This window comes from Amblyomma mixtum, chromosome 5 (assembly GCF_055824585.1).
Source record: "Amblyomma mixtum isolate Tamu chromosome 5, ASM5582458v1, whole genome shotgun sequence".
In the NCBI taxonomy this organism is placed as follows: domain Eukaryota; kingdom Metazoa; phylum Arthropoda; class Arachnida; order Ixodida; family Ixodidae; genus Amblyomma; species Amblyomma mixtum.
Window position 1 is genome coordinate 36,516,722 of NC_143016.1, and position 25,445 is coordinate 36,542,166.

The 25,445-nt window shown below is 45.2% G+C and overlaps 2 protein-coding genes across 2 annotated transcripts in view; one reads left to right on the top strand and one right to left on the bottom strand.

The window, feature by feature from the left end:
- Window positions 1-999: 999 nt before the first annotated feature.
- On the top strand, window positions 1,000-10,725 carry LOC149341777 (zinc transporter ZIP1-like). The gene is made up of 4 exons (XM_089543965.1): window positions 1,000-1,245; window positions 1,708-1,934; window positions 7,108-7,309; window positions 7,887-10,725. The coding sequence occupies exons 2-4, from the start codon at window positions 1,813-1,815 to the stop codon at window positions 8,559-8,561; spliced, it is 999 nt and encodes a 332-aa protein (XP_089400091.1). The 5' UTR covers window positions 1,000-1,245; window positions 1,708-1,812; the 3' UTR covers window positions 8,562-10,725.
- Window positions 10,398-25,445, bottom strand: part of LOC149341778 (uncharacterized) — a 31,314-nt gene continuing 16,266 nt past the window's right edge. The window contains exons 4-6 of the mRNA XM_089543964.1: window positions 18,545-18,695; window positions 17,020-17,109; window positions 10,398-15,516 (exon numbers count right to left, since the gene is read on the bottom strand). Of these exons, the coding sequence (XP_089400090.1) occupies window positions 15,314-15,516; window positions 17,020-17,109; window positions 18,545-18,695 (444 nt within the window). The 3' untranslated portion in view covers window positions 10,398-15,313. The remainder of the gene's footprint in view (window positions 15,517-17,019; window positions 17,110-18,544; window positions 18,696-25,445) is intronic.

The following is a 25,445-nucleotide window of genomic DNA, read 5'->3' on the forward strand; positions in this document are numbered from 1 at the left end:
CGCACACACGAACAGCGTTTTCGGAATGAAAAATTTTAGTAGTGCCACTCCATGTTCCCGAAAAATTACGACTGTGCCGCAACAAGTAGCTCACCGCCCCATGATGCTTTGGGCGTCCATGGTGGCTGAAGTGCAGCGCCGCCAGCTTTCCCTCTAGGTAATAGTAAGAAACTCTATGGTCGTCTGCGCACACACGAACTACGTTTTCGGAATGAAGCGCCTTAGTACTGCCACTCTGTGTTCCCGAAAAACTACGACTGTGCCGCAACAAGTAGCTCACCGCCCCATGATGCTTTGAGCGTCCATGTTGGCTGAAGTGCAGCGCCGCCAGCTTTCCCTCTAGGTAGTAGTAAGAAACTCTATGGGCGAAGCGAAGCCAAAAAACGTCACGGAGAAGCGCATCCCATCGACCAATCAGCGTTTCCAGCCTGCCTGCCCCCAAACGCTTCTCTGCCGACTGCAGAACCACAACTTTTGGCCAAAAAATAATGCAAAAATAAACCCTGTTCAACATTCAAGAATGCTCAACAAACGAGCATAAAAGCATGTAAATGCAAAGTTTGTCCAAAATAAGAGAACATTACAAAAACTAATATTTCGTGCTTAGCAGGCGCTCTTTTAAAAATAAATGCGTTTAAAAAAATTTGTTGCTTTAACGCTTTGAGAGGTTTGAGCGTCCATGGTGGCTGAAGTGCAGCGCCGCCAGCTTTCACTCGTTAGCACGGTGCTCGTTAGGTTAGGTTACGTTTAAGGTTAGTTTTTAGGTTAAGTTTTAGGTTAGGTTTGGTTTTAGGTTGGAAACTTTATGAACGCCAAGCTCTCTCTTGAGTTTTTTTTTTTTTATGTATAGATGAATGTATGAATGAAGATTAGTGGAATAGATGAATGCTTAAATTTCCGCCTTTTTGATTTGCAGTTATTTCACAATATTACACGGTTGTTTTGTTTAATTAATATTATTTGAATGTCTAACATGCTATCTTTTTCTTTTTTCTTCTAAGGTGCCGTCCCCAACAACCATGCCAACAACGTTGGTCCCCAATGCGTCCCCATTAACGTCGACGTCCAAAAACATCGTCTGCCTTCCGGGGCGGGCCACGAGTAGACGTTCGCTTCTTGCAAAATTACTCGTCGCCGTTAAGAAAAAAGGGAGTGATGACACGAAGCGGTCCGACAACAACAAGCCTGCCACGGAACGGCGAGGAAGTTGCTGCTAGTGCGTCCTACGGTGTTGGTCGAAGTTGTGTACGCGAAATTTTTAACGTTTGCTACGTTCTGCTTGCTCTGACTCGCGACGCGAGTCCATGCAAATTGCGCTCCTCCGTCGCCGCGCAAACAGTGCTCAGCTGTCGCTTTGCGCTGACTAGTTTCACTGGCCGAAACATGTCGCCGCGCAAACTGCGCTCAGCTGTCGCTTTGCGCTGACTAGTTTCACTGGCCGAAACGTGATTGTCATTTGCAAACGCATATTGCACGAAGTGAACTATCATTATTCCTGCGTATTTCAAGCGTTTTCATGTGTCATAGTTGCTGCGTTCAACAGCATTTGTTTCTGGCCTTCTGACGTGACATTTTAATTGAAGCTTCTACGCACCGCACTTTGCTGCATTGAACTGCACTGCATGCATACGTCCGGTGTTTCGTGTGCAGAAGCTTATCGATTAGTCACGCGCGTAAGGCATTCAGTGTCTTCATCTCTTCACACAGGTGGCAGATTCTGTTCTCGGCTGCAGTTCATAATCGCGCCTATTTACGAGTCTGTGTCGTCCTGGTCGGTCAGTCGGAAGCTGCACTCCAGTCCAGTTCGCAAAGATGGAACTTCGGCCGCTCAAGTACCTTATGGTCTTCGTGTTTTTCGCCTTTTCGGCAACAATGGTATTCCTACCTGTCAGCCTCTCGGACCGGATCCGTCACGTGCGAGACCCCAGGCGCAGGTGAGTCAAGTCGAGTGAGTCACGGTGCGTGTGACTGACTACTTTCGCTGTGCGCCATCATGGAAGAAAAACGTATGCATCAAGAGAATAGCTGCACTTAACGACTGCCAGCTGAATCTCGTCGCTGACAAAATTGTATGTTCAGCGCTCACACAACGCATGAAATTGCCTGTTGTTTGTGTGTGCAAAAAGTTAAAGTGAAATTTGCATGTCGTGAGATGCATTCAAAATTATTCACATATGCGCAATAAGGATTTCTATTTCTTGGCTTCTCATCATAGTAACTGTCCTAGTTTTTCAGTGCAACCTGCCACTTGACATCACAATATAATATATTGCGGCTTAATTCAGGCTATGTAATTGTAGAGCTGTTGCATTGCCTTTTTATAATTGTAAGTATGAAGCCGACAGTAAAGGTTTGTAGTTTTAAAAGTAGGACGCAGATTATAACATATGTGCGGTTGGCTACCGTGCAGTGGGGGAAGGGGAAATAAAAGGACAAAAATATGTGACACAGACAGACCACATTTCAAACACATGTATACGTAGTGCAATAGGCTTTTGTAGCCATGGCACAATGAGACCACAGTTCATGCGATTAGTTTCCAATAAAGGTTTGGTGCCCACCAAGCTTCCCAATGAAACAGGGATAGTAGCGTTGTATGTGTGTGGTGATCAGCTCACATCTGCAGTCACTGCACCCAGGGCTGTCTGCTATTCATGTCAAAAATTCATGTCAAAAAGGCTATGTACCTTCACTGATACCCACGATGCAAAGAAGTCTCATTACTGCTTAATTGATCTTCTGACAACTTGTCATACCCTTTGATGTGAGCATTCACTGTTTTGATAATGATTAGGGAGACTGATTATGATGAAGGGCACTTTACTGAACACATGATATTATGGCATAAAATGGGGAAGGTTATAGGAGGCCAAAAAGATAGGGAAGTTGGTACGAAACCGTGATTCACAACATAAAACGGGCTGAAGCGGGAAAAGTCATCACAAGTGCCACACTGCTGGACGATCTTTAATAGTGTCAGTGCTTGTACAATTTTTCCTTGACCTTGTTTTTTCAGCACTGTGAGCTTATTATGAAGGGTAGGGAGCATATGCTAGATCCATGCAAGAATTGGGGGTTGGACAGCGATTGCTGGGTCACCATGGTGGTAAGGCCACATGATGGGTCCTGTCATTACGAAATTTGGCTTGGCATTCAGGGGCAGGTTTAATGGGGCAGTATCCTCTCCACCCCCTAGCGAAAAATTTTGCATGGGCAGACCGCATTGAATCACATTGTTTTTTTTTACTAAAAAAAAGAAAATATATGGTTCAAATTGGACCACCACCTGCTCCAAGAGTGACCCATAAATCCACCTCTGTTGACATTTTTGCCCGTCTCTTGCTGTTCAGAGGCCAAAGCAGATCTAGATTATTTTATTTATTTATTTATTTACAAAATACTGCAAACACTGAGTCCAAGCAGGGTGAGTGAACAAGTCAATCAAGAGAGAAAAAAAACGCAACATTTCAAAAAAGAGCAACACAATATAAACACAAGATGTGAAAATGTGGCTGCTGTTATTTTGTAACAGGTGGGGCCAGTCTGGCTTGTTTGCCATGTGAAGAGAGCGAGGCACTGGTGTTGATCCACATATGCCGACAGATTCCATGTTCATGTCTGATGTTACATGCAGCCTGTAGCTTTTTTGAAATGTTATCCAGATGCAGATGCACACACCTCATTGCCTAGATACCAGGGCTGGGCATGGTACTTGAAAAAGATACCTTCGATACCGATACCCGGTACCCTCAAAAATTGTATTTCTGATAGCGACAGTCTTTTTAACTGTGGGACCCCCTACAATACTAATTCCTTGTACTTGTTTTGTTTGTATTCTTAGTACCCAATAAACTTGAAGATAACTGGACCAAAATTTATTTCTGATACAGATGCTCAAAACTGTATTGTCGATGCTTAGATACACCAATACTGCGCCAATATTTTGCGATAAGCCAATATTAGAAAAGTTGGTAATATAATATGCAAGGTTAAGAAACTTCTCCATGGTTTCTAGAATATTTAGCATGTCTAATATATGCACTGTATTTGAAAGGACTTGAATGAATCCAGCTGCATGATTTTCTTTGAGCTACAGTTTCTTTAAGCTTCACTGTCGGTGCAGCTGGTTTCGTTAAAGCTTAAGCATTGGAATGAAGTAATGATTAAGTTGAAACGATCACTTCGATAAGCAGCCTAGCAAAATCTTTAGCCAATGTTCTTCATGCAAACCAGTCTCTGAGCACCTCATATGAATGAACTTGAAACTGTTTCTGATCCTCTTTGTTTGTTACTGCAGTTTGTATAGGTTGCCTCTGCCTTTGTCCTGTGCTAAAAGTTGCAGGCTCCGAATCCGAACAGTTTTTGCCTCAACACTACGTTTAACAGATGTTTCAAGTTGAACATTCTTCGTTGAAGGCTAGAAGGAAAACAACAAATAAAAGGACTGAAAGTTTTTATTATTTTGCGCATCCCTGCTGTTTAGATGTTATTTTACTTAATGGTAGTAAATGACAGCATGTCCTCAAACCACCAGTCTGAAAGAGCCCTGCAATGCGGCGATGCTTTAAGCGAAGCAGATGGAAAAAAAAGCACACTAGCATATATATAGGAGCACACTAGCATATAGCTGTGTTGTATTTTATTAAGGTGTCTTTTATCAACAGATGAGATTGAAGCATAGCTACATCGACTCAAGGATCCTCAATGTATACAGTTAAGAAACTTCAAGTTTCACTAGCGCCTCTTGAGAATTACGGCTTGTGGTAACATTGCTTCTCCAAAGGAAAGGAATGTGTGAGTTGATGCATTTGACACTGCTGGCACTGATGACCCAATTGATCCGCGTGTGGTAGGGTGGGCCGCCTTTATCGTGCTTACGGGGAAGCAACATATGTCTTGTAAACTCCTGAACATGACGGCAAAAGTCTTCCATTTCTCGTGGCAACTGCCACAACTTGAAATAGGGGTGAAGGAGTGTTGTTTCTACCATAATGGTGGGCCTATCTCCTCACCCCTTCTGTCACTGAGTGTCAGCAAACAGTGAACATAGGAAGAAAGACGACTGACTAGGCCAACGGCATTGGCATCTCCTCTTTTTAATTCTTCCCTTATTCAGTTAGTTACTGCCCGAGTGAGCACCGCCAACCCAAAGTCTGACTCACAGAAGCCTCAAAATCTGCTGCACACTCCTTTTTTTTTTTCAGTATCGAGTATTGTTAAAATACATGATACACTAAAAATGTATTTTTGATACCGATACTATGATACTTTCATTTTTGGCAGGCGGTAGCTAAAACCGATACACAAAATGTACTGAAAGATACTATAGAAGATACGTGCATCTTCAATACTGCCCATTCCTGCAAGATAACAGCTGTAATTTGTCGATTTGAAGTTATTATCATTTGCAGTAGATATAGTGCTCGTCGAGAACTGAAGTTCATCAGTTGTTGAAATACCAGAAGTGGCTCACCTTCCCTTCACATGATGACATCAGCCAAATACATTATTTGGATAACAGCTACTCCACCTTGGGGGATTCTCCTAAGCATTGGACCGGTACCATTCCCACTTCGAGTTGCTGATGAATTCGCTCTCGCCCTTCCTAGCCTTCCTGGCTAGCTTACTTGGTCGAGCAATTTCCCTGGACAGATAGTGGTCCTGAGTTCGTACCGCACGCCAGGACACATTTTTTTAGCTATAAAGTTTCTATGAAAGCTGCATAGCAATGGCTGCATTTCAGTGGATGCTAATTAGTAATTACTTCCTTATAACAAATCTATTGCACCTTTTGAAGATTTTCCTAAACATTGGATCACCAAGGGATAAAGTTTGCCATTACAAGTAAGCGCATCATGGTGCGGCCTGAAATGCTTGAGATGCTTGAGATGGAAAATATTTCATGTCTTGAACTTGCTTTGCCTTCTGCTGTCTGCATGGGCATTGTGAACAATACACGTTTTGTCAATAAGTAGCAGTGTGACTGTCATGTGGCTTTTGTCCAGGCGGGAATCTTCTCCACATGCTCACATGATGTATATGTGTTTGACTTCTGAAGTTTGTTCCTAACATGAAGAAAATTAACAGAAAAAAAAAAGCTTTCCTACATTTCAAAGGCACACAGGTTAAATACCATGCATTCAAGGGGATCTCTCAAGGTGGAGCAGCAGTCGCTGCGGTGGCTCAGTGGTTATGGTGCTCTGCTGCTGACCCGAAAGACGCAAGTTCGATCCCGGCCGCGGCAGTCAAATTTCAATCGAGGCGAAATTCCAGAGGCCCATGCATTGAGAGATATCGGTGCATGTTAAAAAACCACAGGTGGTCGAAATTTCCAGAGCCCTTCCCTATGGCATCCTTCATAGCCCGAGGCGCTTTGGGACGTTAAACTCCATAAAAAAAAAAATGAGGATTTTCTGGTCACAGTGCAAAATTATCCTACCAAAATTTAGACTATTCTGACATGTCAAACCAAAGCAAAGGATGAATCCCTAGGAATAACTGTGGTGGTAGAAGACAAGACTTACTGCTTGCAAAGGCTGCAGCATTGCCGCTGCTGCTGCTGCTGCTGCTGCTGATGATGATGATGCCCAGTGCAGCTTTTAAAGACATGATGAGTTAAACACAATCCATGGGAATGTACATGCACCATATGGACAGGTTTCGTGTCCTAGGTCACTGGTAAATGACACAAGTGTACGCCCCAGTGTGCCGTTTGAGCGCCGTAGACAGGTGTGTGGACGATTGTACAAGTCACACCAGAGTTATTGCTAGGGACCCTTATACTTTGCTATGGTTAGCCGTATCAGAATCGTCAAAATTTTTGTGGGATAATTTTGCATTGTGACCGGCCAGTGCCAAGGGGCATAGGCTGACGACAGTCTCACTTCAATGAAAAGTGGAATAAATCTTGCTTACTGGTCAGCATAACATGTGCAAGCATCTTTCTAGGGCTTCACATTTCTATCTCAATGAGGTGTAATCCAGTTGTGTGCAACTGCTGTTCTCTATAATATTCATTGGTGTGAACACAAACTACAGCCACCTTAATGCAGCTGTACTCTGCCTAATACAACTCGACATTATTTTCTTCACTGTTTGTTTTTCCAGGCATGTTTATGAGACTGCGGTGTCTTTAGTAAGCTGCTTTGGTGGTGGCGTCTTTATTGCCACATGCCTGCTCCACCTGCTTCCTGAAGCTCGCAGCCAGTATAACAAAGGCATCCTCGACCATTGGGGGACAGTTCCAGATTTCCCATTTATTGAGTTCCTTTGCATCGTAGGACTCCTTATCGTTCTTGTGATTGAGCAGGTAAGTGTTCGATCCTAAGCTTTCTCTCAGGCTTTGAATAACCATTGACTGGCAATGAGCACCATGCAGTACTGTTCCAAAAAGTGACCATAACTTCAGCGATCACTGATTAAGGGTAGGTTTTTGTTAGTACCATAATGAAGATCAATGTACAGTTGCCATTCTCTGTTTTTTTTGGGTGGGGAATACTGCATGGTGATATCTCCAGACCTTGAAGAAGGAATTGAGGTGATGAGATGAAAAATATGTCATGTACATGAGGTTGAACATACAATGCAGGGATGGGAAGGCAACATAGCAAGCTCCACCCTAACCATGCCTCTTGCATCCCTTGCTTGAGAAAATGTGTGTTATCGGTGTCAGTGTGCTGTTGGCATGTGGCAACTGTCCTTATGTGTTTTGCTCCAATCTTATAGTGAAACGAGTGCTATTGCTATGGCACCCTTTAACAATAGCCAAACCAATATATCCCGAGATTTGAGGCACACTAAAGATATGTGACTGGATGCCTCATCTGGCTGCTGCCACTGCAGCCAGCAAGACTGCTTCTAGGCTAAAACGCTTCCCTGCTTCATAGGTGACACTTTTCTGGAAGGAATCCCATTCAAGGGCCCCTCCTGCATCTGATGCATCGACTCCATTTGGTTGGGACGCACCTGTTGCAAACTATGGCAGTGTCCAGCAGTCGGCCCCGCATGGTGATAGACACGAGCATGATGTGGCCGACGACCATGGCGAGGAAGCCGAGGACATGGACGAGCGTGCCATTCAGTCAATGCATGGCGACCCCAACTCCCACTCCAGCCTGCGGTCCGTAGTGCTCGTGCTGTCCCTCTCCCTGCACTCTGTGTTTGAAGGTGTTGCCATTGGCCTCCAGCCAAGCGTGCAGATGCTACTGCAGATCCTCGCAGCTGTGACCATCCACAAGAGCATCCTGGCCTTCACCTTGGGGCTCAACCTGGCCCACAGTCGGCTTGGACGCTGCGGCATTGCCGTGAGTGGGCTGGCCTTTTCGGTCATGGCCCCACTAGGCATGGTGTTTGCCATCGTGCTCATCCAGGAGGACAACAGGGAGGCAGCACTTCTGAATGGCATCCTGCAGGGGCTGGCATGTGGGACATTCCTCTATGTGACTTTTTTCGAGGTGCTGCCCCACGAAATGAGCCACACACGAAACAGGCTGTTTAAAGTCCTCTGCATTGTCTTGGGTGTTGGTGCTGTCACTGCACTGCTGGTGTCTTTCCCTCACTGATGATGCCCTGTGGACAGTGCCCGTTCTTGCTGAAAGAACGGCTGTTGCCGAGTGGCTGCATGCACGGCACATTGCAGATGCTTTCTTGCCCTGACTCTAGGGGCCAGCACGACTCCAGTGCTGTTGTGCATTGGCACTGCTATAACTTATTCATAGTCAAGCACCTGTAAGCTACCCCACAGATTTGCCACTGTGTAGCAGACCAGACCACACACTAGCTGTATATGTCAAAAAAGAGAAATGTTTAAACAGCTTGCAGGTAATCTGAACAGGATCAGTGTTGTGCAACTATAGCTCAGACATATGGGCTTTTCTGGCTGCTGCACAAGGCAAGGCTCTCCTCAGATTTAGCTGACCAGTTAGCATCAAGCAATGATCTGAACTTGAAAAATTGAGCATGCATAAGTTTAGGCTAATGATACGATATATTTGAAGAAGCAAATCATTGCCTCTTGAAATGCACATGTTGGACTCAAGTTTTATTTCGTATACTTTCCTGATAACATGCTTGACAATCAAGGCAGCATCATCAACCATAGCATGGTTGGTTCGGGGGAAACAAGTGTTGATAGAAGCAGCTGCGGCTTTCTGTATGTTCGCGAATGTGACCGATCTAGCGGAATTTTTCACTGATTGTCTTGTTTCGCCATGTTGCATTGTGTCATTATGTATTGTTTCACTACAACATTGTAACCAGCCCATCTGTGACACCATGACAGAGTGGAGTGCTTTAACTGTGATGCAAGCCTCGATGCACTGCAAGCAAGCTCAGACAGTGTGGCTGTTGCCGAGTGTTGTCTGTATCTAGCTGGCCAATCACTTTGCTGTCGGCAAGCCTAAGCTTCTGAAGTTTGTATGTATGTGCGCCTCTAGTCAGAAATATGCAGGTAATGTACTTTCCTGCACTGTGATATTAGTGTTTTGTTTTCCTGCGCCTGCTGTGGTCTAGCCAGTCTCTTTCCGGACGGTTCCCACCAGCTGTCGTACGAAGTGGGGCGTGCATATTTTTTCGTCGTATAATCGAGGCTTTTAATGCATTATTCCCATTTGAGATTCGCCGGTCCCGCGCCAATTCGTCGTAACATGCGGGTCGTCACATAATCGGGGTTCCACTGCTTGAATGGCTTTCATAATCATAATCATTGACCTAACTGGTGCCTTCAGTCATTCCTTCTTCTTTTCCAGCTTCTTTTTTATACCAATGATTAACACAAAATGAGGTTCCAAAGCTGTCCTGCGTAAAGTCGCTTGGGATAACAACACCAGCATGGGTATTGCTTCTGCGTGATGCTCTCATAGCCCGTCCTCTCTAAATTAGGGCTAATTATGAAAAAAAAAAATGCATTGCTTGTGTTGGGTATGAAATCTAAAGTGCCTGTATTCAATGCCTAGTTAAAGGCTTTTGTATAGCAGGCTACAATACAACATGTACACTTGGCACTGCACCAACATGATGAGTTACACAATATCTTCACATACGATGAAAACCAAGATTCACCGTTTGCCAATGAGAGCGCAGAGTGCTTTTAATTTTGCAATATTTGAGATTTCCTTACCCCTAGAGCTGTACTTTTTTTTCCTTACTTTCAGCAAGCTTTTTTAATCGTTCATGTTAGGTACTGTTGTAGTAGTGTTGTAATGAAATTGCAGTGGAGTTTTTTATTACTCTAGCACTGATTATAAACTTGTTTTTTTACAGTTATAGTGTTGTGCCATAAACTGTCGATGAACTTTTTGTTCAACATGGCTGTTTTGGCATTTTGTGTCTTGTTGAATGTGTTTCCGTGCAGACTTTGTCCACATGATGAAGTGATTCTGTATTCATTTTTTTGGGGGGGGGGGGGGCAGTTGGCCTTTTTAAACAATTGAACTTTAGACTTGCTAGGTGCTGACTTTGCTGCTGGACCTTCAAGCTGCCACTTCCTTCTAATACCTTTTAAGGACGACCTAATTACACAGGCACTCCATAGCTATGAGCAACAACTCAATTAAAAAAAAAATTGCATAGTTGAGGAACTATGCTAGTACTCATCTATGAAGCTGGAACTTGGAAGTAAGTAGAAATGCTTGATATAAGACTGGTGACAGTAGAGTGAGCAACAAAAAAGATTTATGGCATAGTACTAAGGAACTGAAAGAGAGTAGTGTGGAGTGAAAAACAAAAGGAAGTTGGTGGCCATATTCTACAAGCCATGTTGAGACAAGAAATATGCAGGACAGGACCATTACAATTCTCTGTCAGCACCTAACTGGTGGTCCATCTCAGGAGTGAGTGAACGAATACCAAGAGAAGCCTTGTAGTCGAAGGGCAGTGGAGAGTCGGGTGATCTGATGTTTGAAAATTTGCTGCGATAGTGACAGTGGCTGGCTCAAGGTAGGCAATTAGAGATCACCGGAGACGCATTTGTACTGCAGTAAACTTAACTTCAATGACTGTGATGAATTCTATAACACAAAAATGACTTATGACATTCTGAAATGTTTTATCTCCCAAAACAGAAAGGGGGTGAAAAGTGATTTCCTCATTTGCATAATAAATGGTGCTTTACATTTCGGAAGGCACCCAGTGGTGAGGTGACCATCTGAATGATGTGAAGAAGCAATGCTTTGCTTCTAAAAGGAAAGCTTACTGCTTCCTAAACTCTATACTGTCTTACTATGCGTCTTAAACAGGAGGCCTGGAGCTGAAGTTTGGGCTTGTGTATGTGTCCTATGCCCTGAGCTCTTCCTGGAGATGCAGACTGATCTGATAGGTACACCGACCATCACTAATTCAATGGCAAAAAAAAAAAAACAGCTAAATGCCGCACATCTGATTTCTGTGCACAACACCTGGTTTGTATGAGATGAGCAAGTTTTGTGCCGAGATCTCAAGACACCATGAAAGAAAAAATATACTTGGCACCCTCAGTATTGAAATTCTGAACAGCTTTTTCAGGCTAGAAAATCCACTTGTTACAGTACAATTTGCGATGAGCAGTTATGATGATGACGTGATGAGTCAAATAAATTTAGGAGGTTGACCAGCCACCCTTTGTTCGATCTTATATGAAACCACCCAGTAATTGTCTCATCTCAGTGGACACCCGAATCGCGCCGTAAGGGAAGAGAGGAAGTGGAGAATGAAAGAGTGGTGCCGTAGTGGAGGGCTCCGGAATTTCACCACCTGGGGATCTTGAACATGCACTGACATCGCACAGTGCACGGGCACCTTCTGCATATGCATTCCTCCCCCATTGTCACCCTCCTCCTTCCACGATAACCACCCTTCGAGTGGTCCCCGCAGCAGCCATCCTCTGGATACGCACTACCAATCTAGTTCACTATACTACAACTACAACGTGAAAGCCAGGGCACGTTCGCTTAACAGCTGTCGCTGTGAAAGGTATGGGACACAAACGTGCCACTTGACATGCGACTGTAATGCCAACACTTGGTTTTTAATTTAATATATAGACACCTATTTTCATTGCAAGATTTCTTTAATATGATGCGTTAGACATTGGAATACATAGATCACCACATGGTATTCACCTACGACCACTAAATAATTTGTAATTGAATTTCTTCTCTTATGTTGTTTTCATTTCAGTTTTATCAACTGAATGATGGCTCTCCGTAAAGTTGCGGTATGTCTGTGATGTTAAAGGACGCCACTTCACAAATCTCCCCCAGCAAGCATTTTTTTAATGCGTTTTGTGGAAGATGAGTTACATGCAGTCAAAATTTGAACTTCCGCATCTTCGCGCCTCTCCCTCTCCTCTAGTCAATGTTCGCACCAAAACGTTGGAGCTACTCTGCCGGCCACACCCACTGAGCCCCTCCCCTGCCTCCGCCAGCTGCCGGCGCGTGCGGAGTGGCCGCGACCATGAAGCTGCGTGATGTTTGAATTTGGCGCAGTGAACCAATGCTGGCGTCACTTGCACGGCGTGACATCATACGCCAGGTTTCGCACGAAAGCGGGAATCTTTAAAATGTATTTGTAAATTTCCCACTCGCTTTTAAGGTCTTGTACACGCCATGAACGCTCGGTGGCCTGTACTCTACATAGTGCAAGCATTTTAAAAGCCAAGCTTGAACACCCTTTCTGTGGCCCTTTAAGGGTATGAAGCAAGAGCTTTAATGGATCTCTTCAGTGGTTTCTCTTCACACACAGTCACTGTTCTTTGTTTACATTCATTGATCACAATACAGTTTCTGCATTATTGTCTTTGAACCATTCCACCCTGCAGTTAACGCAGATAATCTTGGTTCTGTATACACACATTGATAAGTACTCACTGAACTACACACAATCACATCACTACAAAGGAGCGTTCCATCTAGACGCAGGTTCCACATTAAAAAACTGTACGGCTCGCGCCATCAGTTGGGACAGCGGCGTACATCAGACTAGGGTTTTCCTGTGGCTGCCACATGCCGGCACCACTATGCCACAATGGTTGGTTTTATGGGGTTTTACATTCCAAAGCAACTCAGGCTATGAAGGAATGCTCGGGCATAGTCCTGCACCCACCCCATCATCCACCCGATACAAAGGGAACAGCCATATGTCATCATCAAGCAAAGAGGATATGAAACGCCACATGTGTGCACTTTTCTACTCGCTTAACGACTATTTCCATAATAATTATGCAATTTCCACAATAATTTCCGTAAGAGACCACTTTATATGAAAGGCCACACCGCATACAGATAAAAGCTCTACTTGTATACCGTTCAAGCATATCAGCGTAGCCCAGTCGGTAGCGTGCCTGCCTGGCGACCCACGGGTAGTGGGTTTAAATAATTTGAACCTTTTCTTTACGTAAAATGAATTACTTTTTACAGTAAATCGTTTGAGATACGCACCAACCCTTAATTCACATTACAAGTCTCCTTTTTAGATATTTTCATTTCAGACATCCATGCGTGACGTGGCTATCTGGCCAGTGCTAACGCCGCCTTTACTGCTAATGGGAGTTTGAAGCGGAAAGAGAAGCGTGGTAAGCACGCGACAAGAGCAGCGCTGAAAGCGAAACTACTGCGCATGGCCGGTGATAAACCAATGAGACCGTGACTCGAGGGATCTGAATACCAGTCACGAGGTGTGAATTGCTGGCCCACCTGGTCACGTGGCGTGCATCACCTGACTAGTCAGATCTCCGCGTTCAGGCAGTGCGCAGACGGCATTTTATGTCACCCTTGTTAGAGTAGCAGAGCAGTGCGCTCCATTCAGTGACAACTGAAACTGGACAGTAGCTGACAGCTTTGGGTTAAGGGGCCGCTTTTGCATGCTAAATGGTCGGCGCTCCCACACCGGCCCCACCGCCGGGGACGCAGGTTCCTGACCCGCAGAAGTTGCGCAGCTTACTGATCGCGGTCATGGTAGCTGCCTGACATCTGTCGTTTTCACAAATTGTTTCATCACGATAGAGTCCATTCACTGCGAGCTACTTCTTCCCCCTTCATAGTAGTAGTAGTAGTAGTAGTAGTAGTAGTAGTAGTAGTAGCAGCAACACAAGACCTTTATTTAGCCATAATTTACAGGCCGAGCATGTCAACGCTGTTCTTCCTCCTCTTCAACGCCAAGCCACGCTAGCCAGGTGGTGATAGATAGGGATGGGGGGTTATAAGAACACGACTGCTGAGCAGCCGGGTAATAGAAAAGGCAATAAGCTAGGTATGCATAGCTATGTAGAGGGACAGTTGGGACAGGAAGGGTCTGATCGATCGCGATAGAGAAAGAGGCGGGATGGGGTGATGACGGCATTCATTTGGATGTGCCGAAGAAGGCGAGCCTCCGGCACCGTGAGTGATGGATGAGGAAGAGGGTAAAGGCATTTGTAGAGGTGCACCTTGAGGAAGACCTCCTATATGATGCAGCACAGGGAGAATCTCCCACCGTCCTCAGAGGGCTTGGGCCAGGGGATGAACGGTGCCCAGAAAAGAGTGTCGCGGGCGAGCCGATGGGCCAGCTCATTGGTGTCAATCCCTGAATTCCCAGGAACCCAGCGGAGGAAAACGGTGGAAGGCTGCAGTGTGAAGGTAGGGTGCGGTCTTGTACATGGCCTATAGCAGCCTGAGAGTCAGAATCATGGTCGGAATAGATGGTGTACTCTAGGAGGGAGGGAAGGAGGGCAATTGACAGGAGGGAATGCGCAATGGCGAAGGCCTAGAGGGAAAATGCCTCCGGAGGGCGCAGGTATGGCCCGCTGGTGTGGGTTTCCGAGGCGGGGAGATGGGGATGGTACAGAGCGTAGCCGCAGGAACCTCAAGGAGCCACGAAAGAGGCATCCTTGTAGGCCACACCCTGGGTATAAAAGTGTGCAGCCAAATCACTTTTATCAGACCACAGTGGTGGCTTAATGGTTTTAGTATCCACCTTGTATACGAGAGGTGCGGGGGTCTGATCCCCAGTGCCACTGGGTACCCACTGGTTTCCAATTGGTACAAGCTTTCTCCTGGTCTGGTGCTCGGCCCTTGTGAGGTGCAATGCTTAGAAAATGGGCCCCTGGCCCCACCTTGTGTAGACTAAGAACGCATTGCGCCATCGCGCTCTTTGGCAGCAGATGCCCTTGCCCTTGTGCCATTAAAATTTATCATCGTCATCTTTATAGCACTTTTATACAACAGTTTTCCTACTCCACCAACTCTTTCAATGCACTTGGTCATGTTGAACCAATAATTTAAAACAGCAATTTATTTCCAAAACTAGCAAATCGCTTTAGATAACTATGTGGCTACCCTTTGTGGGCTTTGTCAAAGGGGCTTCAAAAGCTAACCACCTTTGCCTTCTTCCCAAGGCTTTGGGGCCCCATGGGTGCAACGTTTTCAGCATCAGCACTCTGGTCCACACTGGCTATGTCAGCTGCGACCTCACTTTCCTCGTTCCCTTTGTTCTTTTTGTTTTTCTCCATTTCAGGACATTCTCTCTTGAAATGGTCAATAGCTCCACAAAAGTTGCAGTGGCCTCCTGTATGAGACAAGGTAAAGGGGGAAAAAAAAAGCATGTAACAAAACGCATGACCTCCTTCATTTCTGTTCATGTGATTCATCGGGCGCTGCTTGATTAAGTGACTTCCAGCTGCGTATTATGTGTTGCAAGCATTGTAATACATACCAGGTGTCCTAGCTCAATGTAACCAAGTTTTAAAAAAAGGCAGTGTCTAAGGCGAGTGAGAACCATTGTTGAGGCCTGTGGCCTACCCAGCAGTATTTTTTTTTCTTCTACAAAGTTACTTGATTAATAAAGACTAATAGCGAAAATTTTAAATATTGGCTTAGGGGAAAAAAAAGAAAATAGGTTCGAAAGTTGTAGCATGCCTAAAGACAGCAGACTGAAATGTTTACAACAAGATACCATTTATGTAAAAATTTAGGCTGTTAGCATAGCTAACAGCCTAAAAGGAAAGCCTGGCACAGATTTTGCAGCCGTTACAAATGCAAAGCTGCGTTGGGGACAGCGCTCCAGAGGTGAGCTGATTTCATTCTCTGAGAGCAAGTCTTGGGGCTCTGGAGTACAACCACTATCACGTAGTAGTTTTTGTATCTCGTGCCCTTGTATTTCGAGGCCAATAAAGAGATCAACCTAAATGGTACCTTGTTGTTAACCTCTCAGTCTGCCGTTTGTCAACACGATCTGAAACTTCTAAATTGACACTTTTTCGATGATGCCAATGTTTTAAAAGTTAGCTCTCATGTAAATACCTTAGTGGAATTAACAAAATGTTGCAGACTAGGCCACACAACTCTCAACAGCACTCAGTCTGTTTCACTTGCCTAGGACACTTCATCTATTTAAAAGCTTGGTTACATTTTGCTGGGACACCCGGTATACACAGAAGTCTAGTCTAGTCTCTCCAACTTGTTTCATTTATCCGCCATGGCAGCACGAGTTTGAACACCGAGAGTGAGTTATGGGGTGCTGAAGGTGACGCTGTATAAACAGGGTGAAAGGTTTATATTTTTTTCTGGAGTGGCAACTTCAGAACCCTATATCTCTAGTTCTATGACAGGTAGGATGATAATTTTACCCTTATTGCATTCCTTTATGTTGAGACAAACCAGGTTCCCCCTTAAAGCAGCACTGAGCTTGTGAAGAAAGATTAGAAGGTTTGGTAAGAAAATGCAAAACAGAAACAAAGGTATTTCAGTGTTGTCTTTGCCCCCGCTATTAGGAAAAAACTAAAAACACTTGTGCATGGTGCTGCATCAAAGAAAACTTAACTATTTAAGAACACGTGCTATGAGTGCTTCTTTGGAATCAACCTTTCATGTGAAGTGTGCAAGCATAATCTCTTATTGACATAGTAAAACTATACAATAACATTTAAGGCTGGAGCCTCCAGGTATCCAGTTGTACAACACGCAGTGTATATCCTAACTCACAATAACTACACTGCAGTGCACTTCAATCCAATCTTTCAAAGTTAACTAGAAAAGAAGAAAAAAATGTCTCCAGGTAATCGGTGCGAACCTTTTGGGAAGGCCCCTTTTTCGTTGCGCGGGCATTTTCGACTGAGGTGTCCCTGCTGCTTGCAGATGAAACACTTGGCAAATGGGAACTCTGTTGGAAAGGAACCATGAGAATTCAACGCTGGGGCTGGGGCAAGAACACAACACTCCGGGGAATTAATAACAAAATATCACTAGCATAGCTGACCTTGAGAGCCTTATCACCAGTCCCTGGCAAACATCAAAACAATATACCAGGCCTGCACAGCTCAGTCATGTTATAGTAGTTCAAAAATGAAGAAAGCCTCAGCTGTGGTCACCTCTTGTACTAAATCATGCAGCAGTGCATGGCTTTCCTTATCTGACATGCATAATGTCTAACAAGGCAACCGTTGTCACGCTACAATAAAAGGCAAAGTTCCAATGGCTGAGAGCATATTACAATTACAGAGTGACAACAATGATGGAAGATGTTGCCACTCAGACTTCTGAGTTGCCAGCCATAAAAGACATGCAAATAGCGAGAAAGGCACATCAGAAAATAAAACTTATCTATTAGAAGCCTACCCAATGACTGTGCAAAGCTTGTGTTGCTTCCAGATGAATGCTAGCCAACAATTAATGAAACCTTAAATGTAATTTTAATATCAGGTTTAGCCCAGATACCATAAGAAGTGCACCAATTTGACTACAAAATAAGACCTTCGCAAACCTAAAATGCTGGCTGAGACAAAAGTGCTGCAAATAATACTGATTTGCAGAGCTCATACTCAATACGCAGAAATGGGGTATTTATTAAATGGCTGGCCCCACTGCACTTTTGCACCAATAATCCATCTTTAGACAGGTGAGATGAACTGCCTCCAGTTTCACCAGTGAGTCCGTACTACATATACTCAGTGACAGCTCATTATCTGTTACTTGCAAAAATCTGAGAAGATAAATGCGAGCAAAATCTACGAGCCTGAGATGCACAGGTGTGCGCACAGGGAAGGGGGTACAGCCTCACCCCCCAAATCATCTAAAGGGGGTGCCAAGTCTGCCCCATACCTTTACACTGTCGAACCTGTCCCGTCATTGCTCATACGTAGCGCAGTGTTATGGGCATGCACGTTTTTTGATGATGCTGGCAGCCGAGGAACAGTGATGCTGCATTCCAAGAACTGTTTACTTGCCTGGTCACTTTCAGGCAATTTTTTCAGGTTCTTTTTTGCAGTTGACAAAAGACAGATGTGTCGTATATTTTCTGTGGTTTAGAGAGAATTAAAACTCCTTTGGAAGCACGTTATTACACTGATGCTTCAGCAGTACATGGACTATTTACACAAGGAATATTTTATAACAATTCCTCATCTTTCTGCTGCGCTTTGACCATTGGGCAGTTGGGGCCTCGGTTGGGGGGGGGGGGGGGGTGGGGGGGGGGGAGGCTGCAGTGAAACTTACCTCCCCCTAATGGAGAACCCTGCGCACACCTACGCTCAGATGTAGCTACTGAACCAGACACTTGATTCTACTGCAGTGCATGCAAAGACATTTCATTCACATACCATTGTCTTTGCTCGTCTGAACACTGCAGGCAGATGAGAAGTGCTCTGTTGACCCACACTTGAAGCAGATTCCAACAGCCTCGCTGGAGTCCTGAAGCATCTGAGGACAGTCCGACACCTTGTGGCCAGGCTGACGACACTTGAAGCACAGCTGCAAGGAAAAAAATGAACCCACACTGTTAGCAACAGAGGGCCTATTGCCCTATCATAATCTTCGTCCAACAACCTAGCTATGCCCACGGCAAGACAAAGGCCTCTCCCATATCTCTTTAATGAACCCTGTCCTTTGCCAGCATATCCCCACAAACTTCTTAATCTCAACCGCCTACCTAACCTTCTGCTGCCACTGCTACGCTTGCCTTCTCTTGGAGTTCAGTCTGTTACCCTTAAGAACCATCGGTTATTATGCCTTTGCGTTACATGCACAGCCCAAGCCCATTTTGTCCTCTTGATTTTGACTGGGATGTTATTAACACACGTTTCTTTCCTCACACACTCCGCCTGCTTCCGGTCTGTTAATGTTACACCTGTCATTTTTCTTTCCATAGCTCGCTGCGTTGTCCTTAACTTAAGCTGAACCCTCTTTGTTAGCCTCCATGTTTCTGCCTTATAGGTGAGTACCGGCATAGTCCTTCAATGCTTTTTTCTGGTCACGAAACTCCTCCGTAACTCTATGGGAGAGGTTCATATACCGCCCGCGCCTGCCGCGGCGCGGCGCCACGGGGCACTGAAGGGCATCATTCGGCGAGCTCAGACAGCCCGGTCAGAAAGCGTCGCCGCTCGTTATCAGAGTGCGAATTTCACCGCCTGCTGCTGTGTTGTGTGTTGACATAATGTAAGTCGTGTGCGTGACACCATGCCGAACACTTGTTGCGCACCAGGGTGCCGGTCCGGCTACAAAGGCGTGACAGAGAAGCTCTCGTTGTTTCGCTTCCCTGCTGACAAGGAATCTATTAATCTGCGACCTGTAAGATTTCAGTCGAGCTAGGGAAATGTATCTTCTTTCAGTGTAAAACGCCATCTTTCGTATTGATAACTACGTTCATTATAGACCATAACAGAGAATGTCATCAGAACATACATGCACTCTGTTAAAAAGTTCAGGGGGCACTTTGACTCTCTAAAGTGGGTAGAGGCGGAAGCGTTTTCCGCACCACCTTCGCTGTTTCTGTGGCACTGGTGGCATCACATATAATTACTAAGTGATGGCAAATCACTAATTAATTGTTAATTACTGATTAATGTCTGAATGCTAATTAACTGCTAATTAATGACGCTCAAGCTTCGGCTTTAGGAGTGGAACGCGACAGCGCGTTGTAGCGCTGCCAGAGAGTCCACAGAACACCACCACCCGTTCGGCGCGATGCCTTGCCCTTTGAACGCAAGGTTTTTTGAGGAAAGGAAATGGCGCAGTAATTCTCTGCCATCTCGGTGGACACCCGAACCGCGCCTAATGGAAGGGAGGAACGCCAGTTCGGCGCGAACGCAGCGCTTCTCCCCCGGATCACGTATGACAACGAAGTGTAACGTGGCATTTATGTGCTTTTTGCACGCCTTATTAGAAATCGGAAATTATAATTCCGTGCATTATCAAACGCACAGCTCCACTGATATCTTGATAAACATTGAGAAGGCACTGGCAGCAGTTATTTTTTGTCTCGTTTGGAGACCAACCGGTGCTTGCATGCCGGTCGCGTAGGAGGGCTTAGAGAGTCTCGTTAAATCTCGTTAAGTCTCGTACGGTGCCCGGATGTTCTCGTTTCAGAGCCCGGATGACTGGAATTCAGTGCCCGGATGAGTGGATTTCAGTGCCCGGATGAGTGGATTTCAGTGCCCGGATGAGTGGAATTCAGTGCCCGGATGACGGGAATTCAGTGCCCGGATGACGGGAATTCAGTGCCCGGATGACGGGAATTCAGTGCCCGGATGACGGGAATTCAGTGCCCGGATGAGTGGATTTCAGTGCCCGGATGAGTGGATTTCAGTGCCCGGATGATGGCTCTAGGTCTCAGCGTGACGTCACCACACTGCCGACAACGGGGGCTAAAAGCATTTCATGCTTAATACAGACGAGTTAAACGTAAGGGTTCGAAGTATAAGACATCAGAATAATGCCTACAGAACTAGTGACAACTACAATAAGGACTTGAAGACGTTAGCTCGTAAAACAATTGAAAGTGAGGTATGTAGGGAGGGGAAAAAAGGAGAGGTTAATATAGAGGGGAAACGAGTGCTTATCTGCAGGGATGGCAATCTCCTATTCGAAGGAGGGTAGGTCGTTGCGGGGCTGATTCAGTGGCGAGGACGTTGGAGGACCAGAGCCTGATGTTGGCTTATCATGGGGCCTCGGGGTAACGAGGGTTGACGTGGCAGGTTCTGATCGTAGTCCCGATCGCTAGCCGATCACGTCCTTGCCTGATGCACGCTCCCGTCTGCACGCATCGACTAGCCCAAATGCTCTGTCCGGCCCTGCGCTTACACTGCCGCCGTATCTTTTACCCTCACGTGCACCGTCCACAAAATTACTTTCACACCGCCTTATAAGCCGCATTCGGTCATTCCCCGCGTGACTGCGTCCTTGGCATTTAGGAGACGCAAGCGCTGAAGGACGCGGTGAGGCCGTCCACCCATTCCGACGACCGGCGCCAGAAAAACAGAGGGGATACCGCGGGGGTCCCGAATTTAGTGACAGGAGCATATATTTTTAAGGCTGCAGTTCTCATGTTTCTCCTAATGACAAGGCTCCTAATGACAAGCTGACTACAGTGTCAGCTGTAATCGGTTCAAGAAGAATTAAGTTAAAAAAAATTGTCGTGAATTAAGAAACAAATGCGCTGAAACTCATTGGCTCGCATGTTTGCAACGACCACGAATGCTGATTTAGTGATTTAGATACACGACAGCCAAAAATGACAGAGCCCTTTCATACGCGTAAGCTGAATTAAAGCAAAAATCACACGATGAAACTTAGCGCGCGTTCCTTATGTGTCACATATATGCAGCCGTGAGCACGGGGTCTTTCGTTGATCAAGCCATCACGGCCATGCTTGCTACTCTTAAAACTGCGACAAAAAGGGGCAAAATAAGAAGCCCGTTGAGCAAGCCATCATATGCTTACTTTCGAGCCCGGACGGGCATCGCGCGGCCCCAGTTCTCACAAGAAAGCTGCCTTATAAATTCAAAAGCACCGGCTATGTATACGCGTCTTGAAAGCGGACTCACGCTTGAGCTGTCAGACCAGAGTTGGGAGGTGTTCAATGGGGACTGCGGTCATGTTTCTGCTCGTATTTCGCCAACTGCAAGCTAGCGGTTACGCGCTGCAAGATTTGAGATCGAAAACAGCGATGCGAAGGCAGGAGACAAGCAACTGTCTTTGTAGCGCGTATCGCTTTCTTCTGGCAATATCGTTAGCTTTTTATCGCGTCTACAGGGCGTTAGTGTGCTGCATCACGTTCAAAAATGTAACAGGGCCATTTTGAGAATAAACAAGAAGCTGCGCAGTTCTACACAAATCGTCTGCTTCAGAGAAGTATCTGTATGTCGCTACGTCATCATTTCCTTCCCATTTCCTCCCTGATTAAAGTTCGTCATATTCTCGTTAGACTAGATTGGAAGGAAAGCTAAACCGACTGTCGCTGAAATTTTCAAGTAATCGGGTGAAAATACCTCGCGTGATGCAAAGCCGGCTGGGGCGGGCAGGCGGCTGCGCCGCTGCTCGGTGCCCTCCAGTGCCCAGCGGCGCCTCTAGCGGCCAGCGCCGACCCTATATGAAACTGAGGCGGGAGATTCGTGACCAGAAAAAAGCATTGAAGGACTATGGTACCGGTAAGGTACAGCTGTTGATTACTTTTCTTTTGAGAGATAGTGGTAAACTGCCATTCATGATCTGAGAGAACCTGCCATATGCGCTCCACCCCATTCTTATTCTTCTAGTTATTTCCCACTCAAGAGCCGGATCAGCGGTCACTACTTGCCCTAAGTAGACGTATTCCCTTACCACTTCCAGTGCCTCGCTAGCAATTGTAAACTACAGTTCCATTCCGAGACTGTTGAAAATTACTTTGGTTTTCTGCATATGAATTTTTAGACCCTCCGTTCTGCTGTGCTTGCCTAACTCATTGATCATGCTTTGCAGTTCATGTCCTGAGTGACTTCGCAAGGCAATGTCATCAGCGAATCGCAGATTACTTAGGTATTCTCCATTAACTCTTATACCCAACTGTTCCCCCATGCCGCGGCATGGCGTTCATTGTGTTCATTGGCATTGACAACGTTTTTACACTTCGATCATTTTAAGAAAAGAAAGTGCGCATAACTGGCTCCCTGGGTCAGTGGACGCCTGAATCACCCACCCTTATAGGTATGTGCGGTGATGAGAGAGAGAGATAGGGGCTGCATGCATTAGTGCTAATGGTGAGTGAACTCTCACCATCAACTAGTAACTGCCACCTGCCAGTGTGGCAGGGTGGGTGGGGTCTTTAATGTACATATAAAGACAAACATGAATTTCTTACGACTTGTGTGGGAGAACATCCTGTTCCTCTCGCTCCTAACACCCCCCACGTCTGTGACAACCTCGCGAAATACTTGCATAGACCTTGTTTAAGAACCAGGCATTGATGCAACAAGTCGAGCATATATCCATCTGTTTCTCCGACCACAAGGCTTCCTTCACAACAATCAAGAACTGTTAGTGGAGTGTTTCTTGAAGAAGTAAAGTGTGCGAAAAATAAAAATTTGAATGTAATTGTACATACATGTCTTGCTCGAATTCTTTGCCTCAATCTATCGAAAAGCTGAAACAGCTGATGATCTGCACTCAAATTTGGCATTACGAAGTAATGTAATCGTCGGCAATTTATTTTTACATAAGGCTCTTCTACACCCTGATTCTACAATGCCTACATGACTGCTGAAGTTTCGAGTGGGTATAAAGGCTATGTATAGCCTATAGCTACAGCTATAGCTTTTAGCTATAAAGGCTATGTATAACGGTTGATTATACACTGCGCATTACTCTATCACATGACTGATAGTGTGAATATGATCAATTGCCGAATACCCTCTATGAAAGCCTGCCTGATCATTTGGTGGTTTGAAGTCTAAGGTTTCCCTGACTTTATTAGCGATTACCCTAGTAAATACCTTACAGGAAACGGACAGGAAACTGATCAGTCTATAATTTTTCAAGTACTTGACATCTTCTATTTTATGGATTAAGATGATGTTAGTGTTCTTCCAAGCTTCTGGTACAGTCAAGGTCATAAGGCAATGTGTATACAAGGTGGCTAGTTTTTCTAGCGCTATCTCCTCTTCGTCCTTCAACAAATCTGCTGTTACCTGATCCTCACCAGCTGCTTTCTCCCTTTGCATTGCTCCTAAAGCTTTCTTTACTTCTTCTTTCGTTGCTTCTTTCATTCATTGGGCTACTGCCTCTCTCAACCTCCTGATTACATAGGCTACTGTATAGATTTGTGCAGAACTCTTCAGCTACTTTAACTATGTTATCTATAATGCTAATAACATTGCCCTCTTTGTCTCTAAAACAATATATTTGGTTTTTGCCTATGCCTAGTTTCCTCTTCTCCGTTTTTACGGCTACCTCCGTTCTTTTGCAGCATGCTCAATGCTCTCCATATTAAACTTCCCTATGTCAGTTACTTTGCGCTTACTGATCAGCTTTGATAGCTCTGCCAGTTCTATTCTGTTGGTGGGGTTAGTGGCTTTCATGCTCTGGCGTTTTTTTATCAGATCTTTCGTCTCCTGAGAGAGCTTGCAGGTTTCTTTTCTTAACATCCTACCGCCTACTTCTACTGTGCACTGCATAATGATTGCTGTGATATTATCCTTCATTGTTTCAACATTAAGGCAGTCGTCCTCAGTTAAAACAGAATATCTGTTCTGGAACAATATCCTGAATTCCTCTACTTTCCCCCTAACCGCTAACTATTAATGGGCTTCCTCTTCACTTCCTCACCAGAACAAGATTTGGCCACCCTGGTGTAGCACTTGGCCACACCCTCCTATAAGAACAAACCAATTAACTCTCGGCCTTCGGTTCCCAGCGAATGTGGAGCAACTGACCAAGGCAGCGGTCAGAACCATGACGCAGCGGAGGATGCTAAGAATCTCTGGCTCCGGACAGGCCGTCATTGAAAATTGAACCTGGCAACCTTATCTAGTGAGGCTAGTCCAGCAGTGCTGTCAGAGGAACTAGCGGGAATTAAATGGGATTAAGCGTATACAGTGTTATAGGGCAGGCACGCACTATGCTGTCACGGACAGATGAGAACTAGGTGTGGGATTCCTCATCAATCAGTATATAACTGGCAACATACAGGAGTTCTATAGTATTAACGAGAGAGTGGCAGCTGTCATAATTAGTCTTAATAAGAGATAAAAACTCAAGGTGGTACAAGCCTACTCGCCTACATCTAGCTGTGATGACCAGATCGTAGAAAGCTTCTATCAGGACGTGGAATCGGCAATGAGCAAAGTAAAAACACAGTACACTGTACTGATGGGCAACTTCAGTGCTAATGTATGGAAGAAGCAGGCTGGAGACCAGGCAGTAGGCGACTATAGCATAGACTCTATGAATAGCAGGGGGATGTTAGTAGAGTTCGCAAAGAGAAATAATTCATGGATCACGAATACCTTTTTCCGCAAGTGAGAAAACAGGAAATGGACGTGCAAGAGCCCCAGTGGTAAGATTAAAAATGAAATAGACTTTATACTATGCGCTCACCCTGGCATCTTGCCAGATAAGAAGGTCCTCGGAAAAGTGTGTGGTAACGACTACCAGATGATAAGGTCTTATCCTAGACTTGGAAGAGGGAATGGAAGAAACTAGTGAAGAGAAAGCCCACTGCACTATATGGCTTACTCCTTTGTAGTTTTA

Excerpts from the sequence above, each read along its gene's own strand:
- LOC149341777 (XM_089543965.1), top strand. The coding sequence starts at position 1,813 with ATGGAACTTCGGCCGCTCAAGTACCTTATGGTCTTCGTGTTTTTCGCC. Across the intron at positions 1,935-7,107 it reads GTGCGAGACCCCAGGCGCAG|GCATGTTTATGAGACTGCGG; the intron begins GTGAGTCAAGTC and ends TTGTTTTTCCAG. Across the intron at positions 7,310-7,886 it reads TCGTTCTTGTGATTGAGCAG|GTGACACTTTTCTGGAAGGA; the intron begins GTAAGTGTTCGA and ends CCTGCTTCATAG.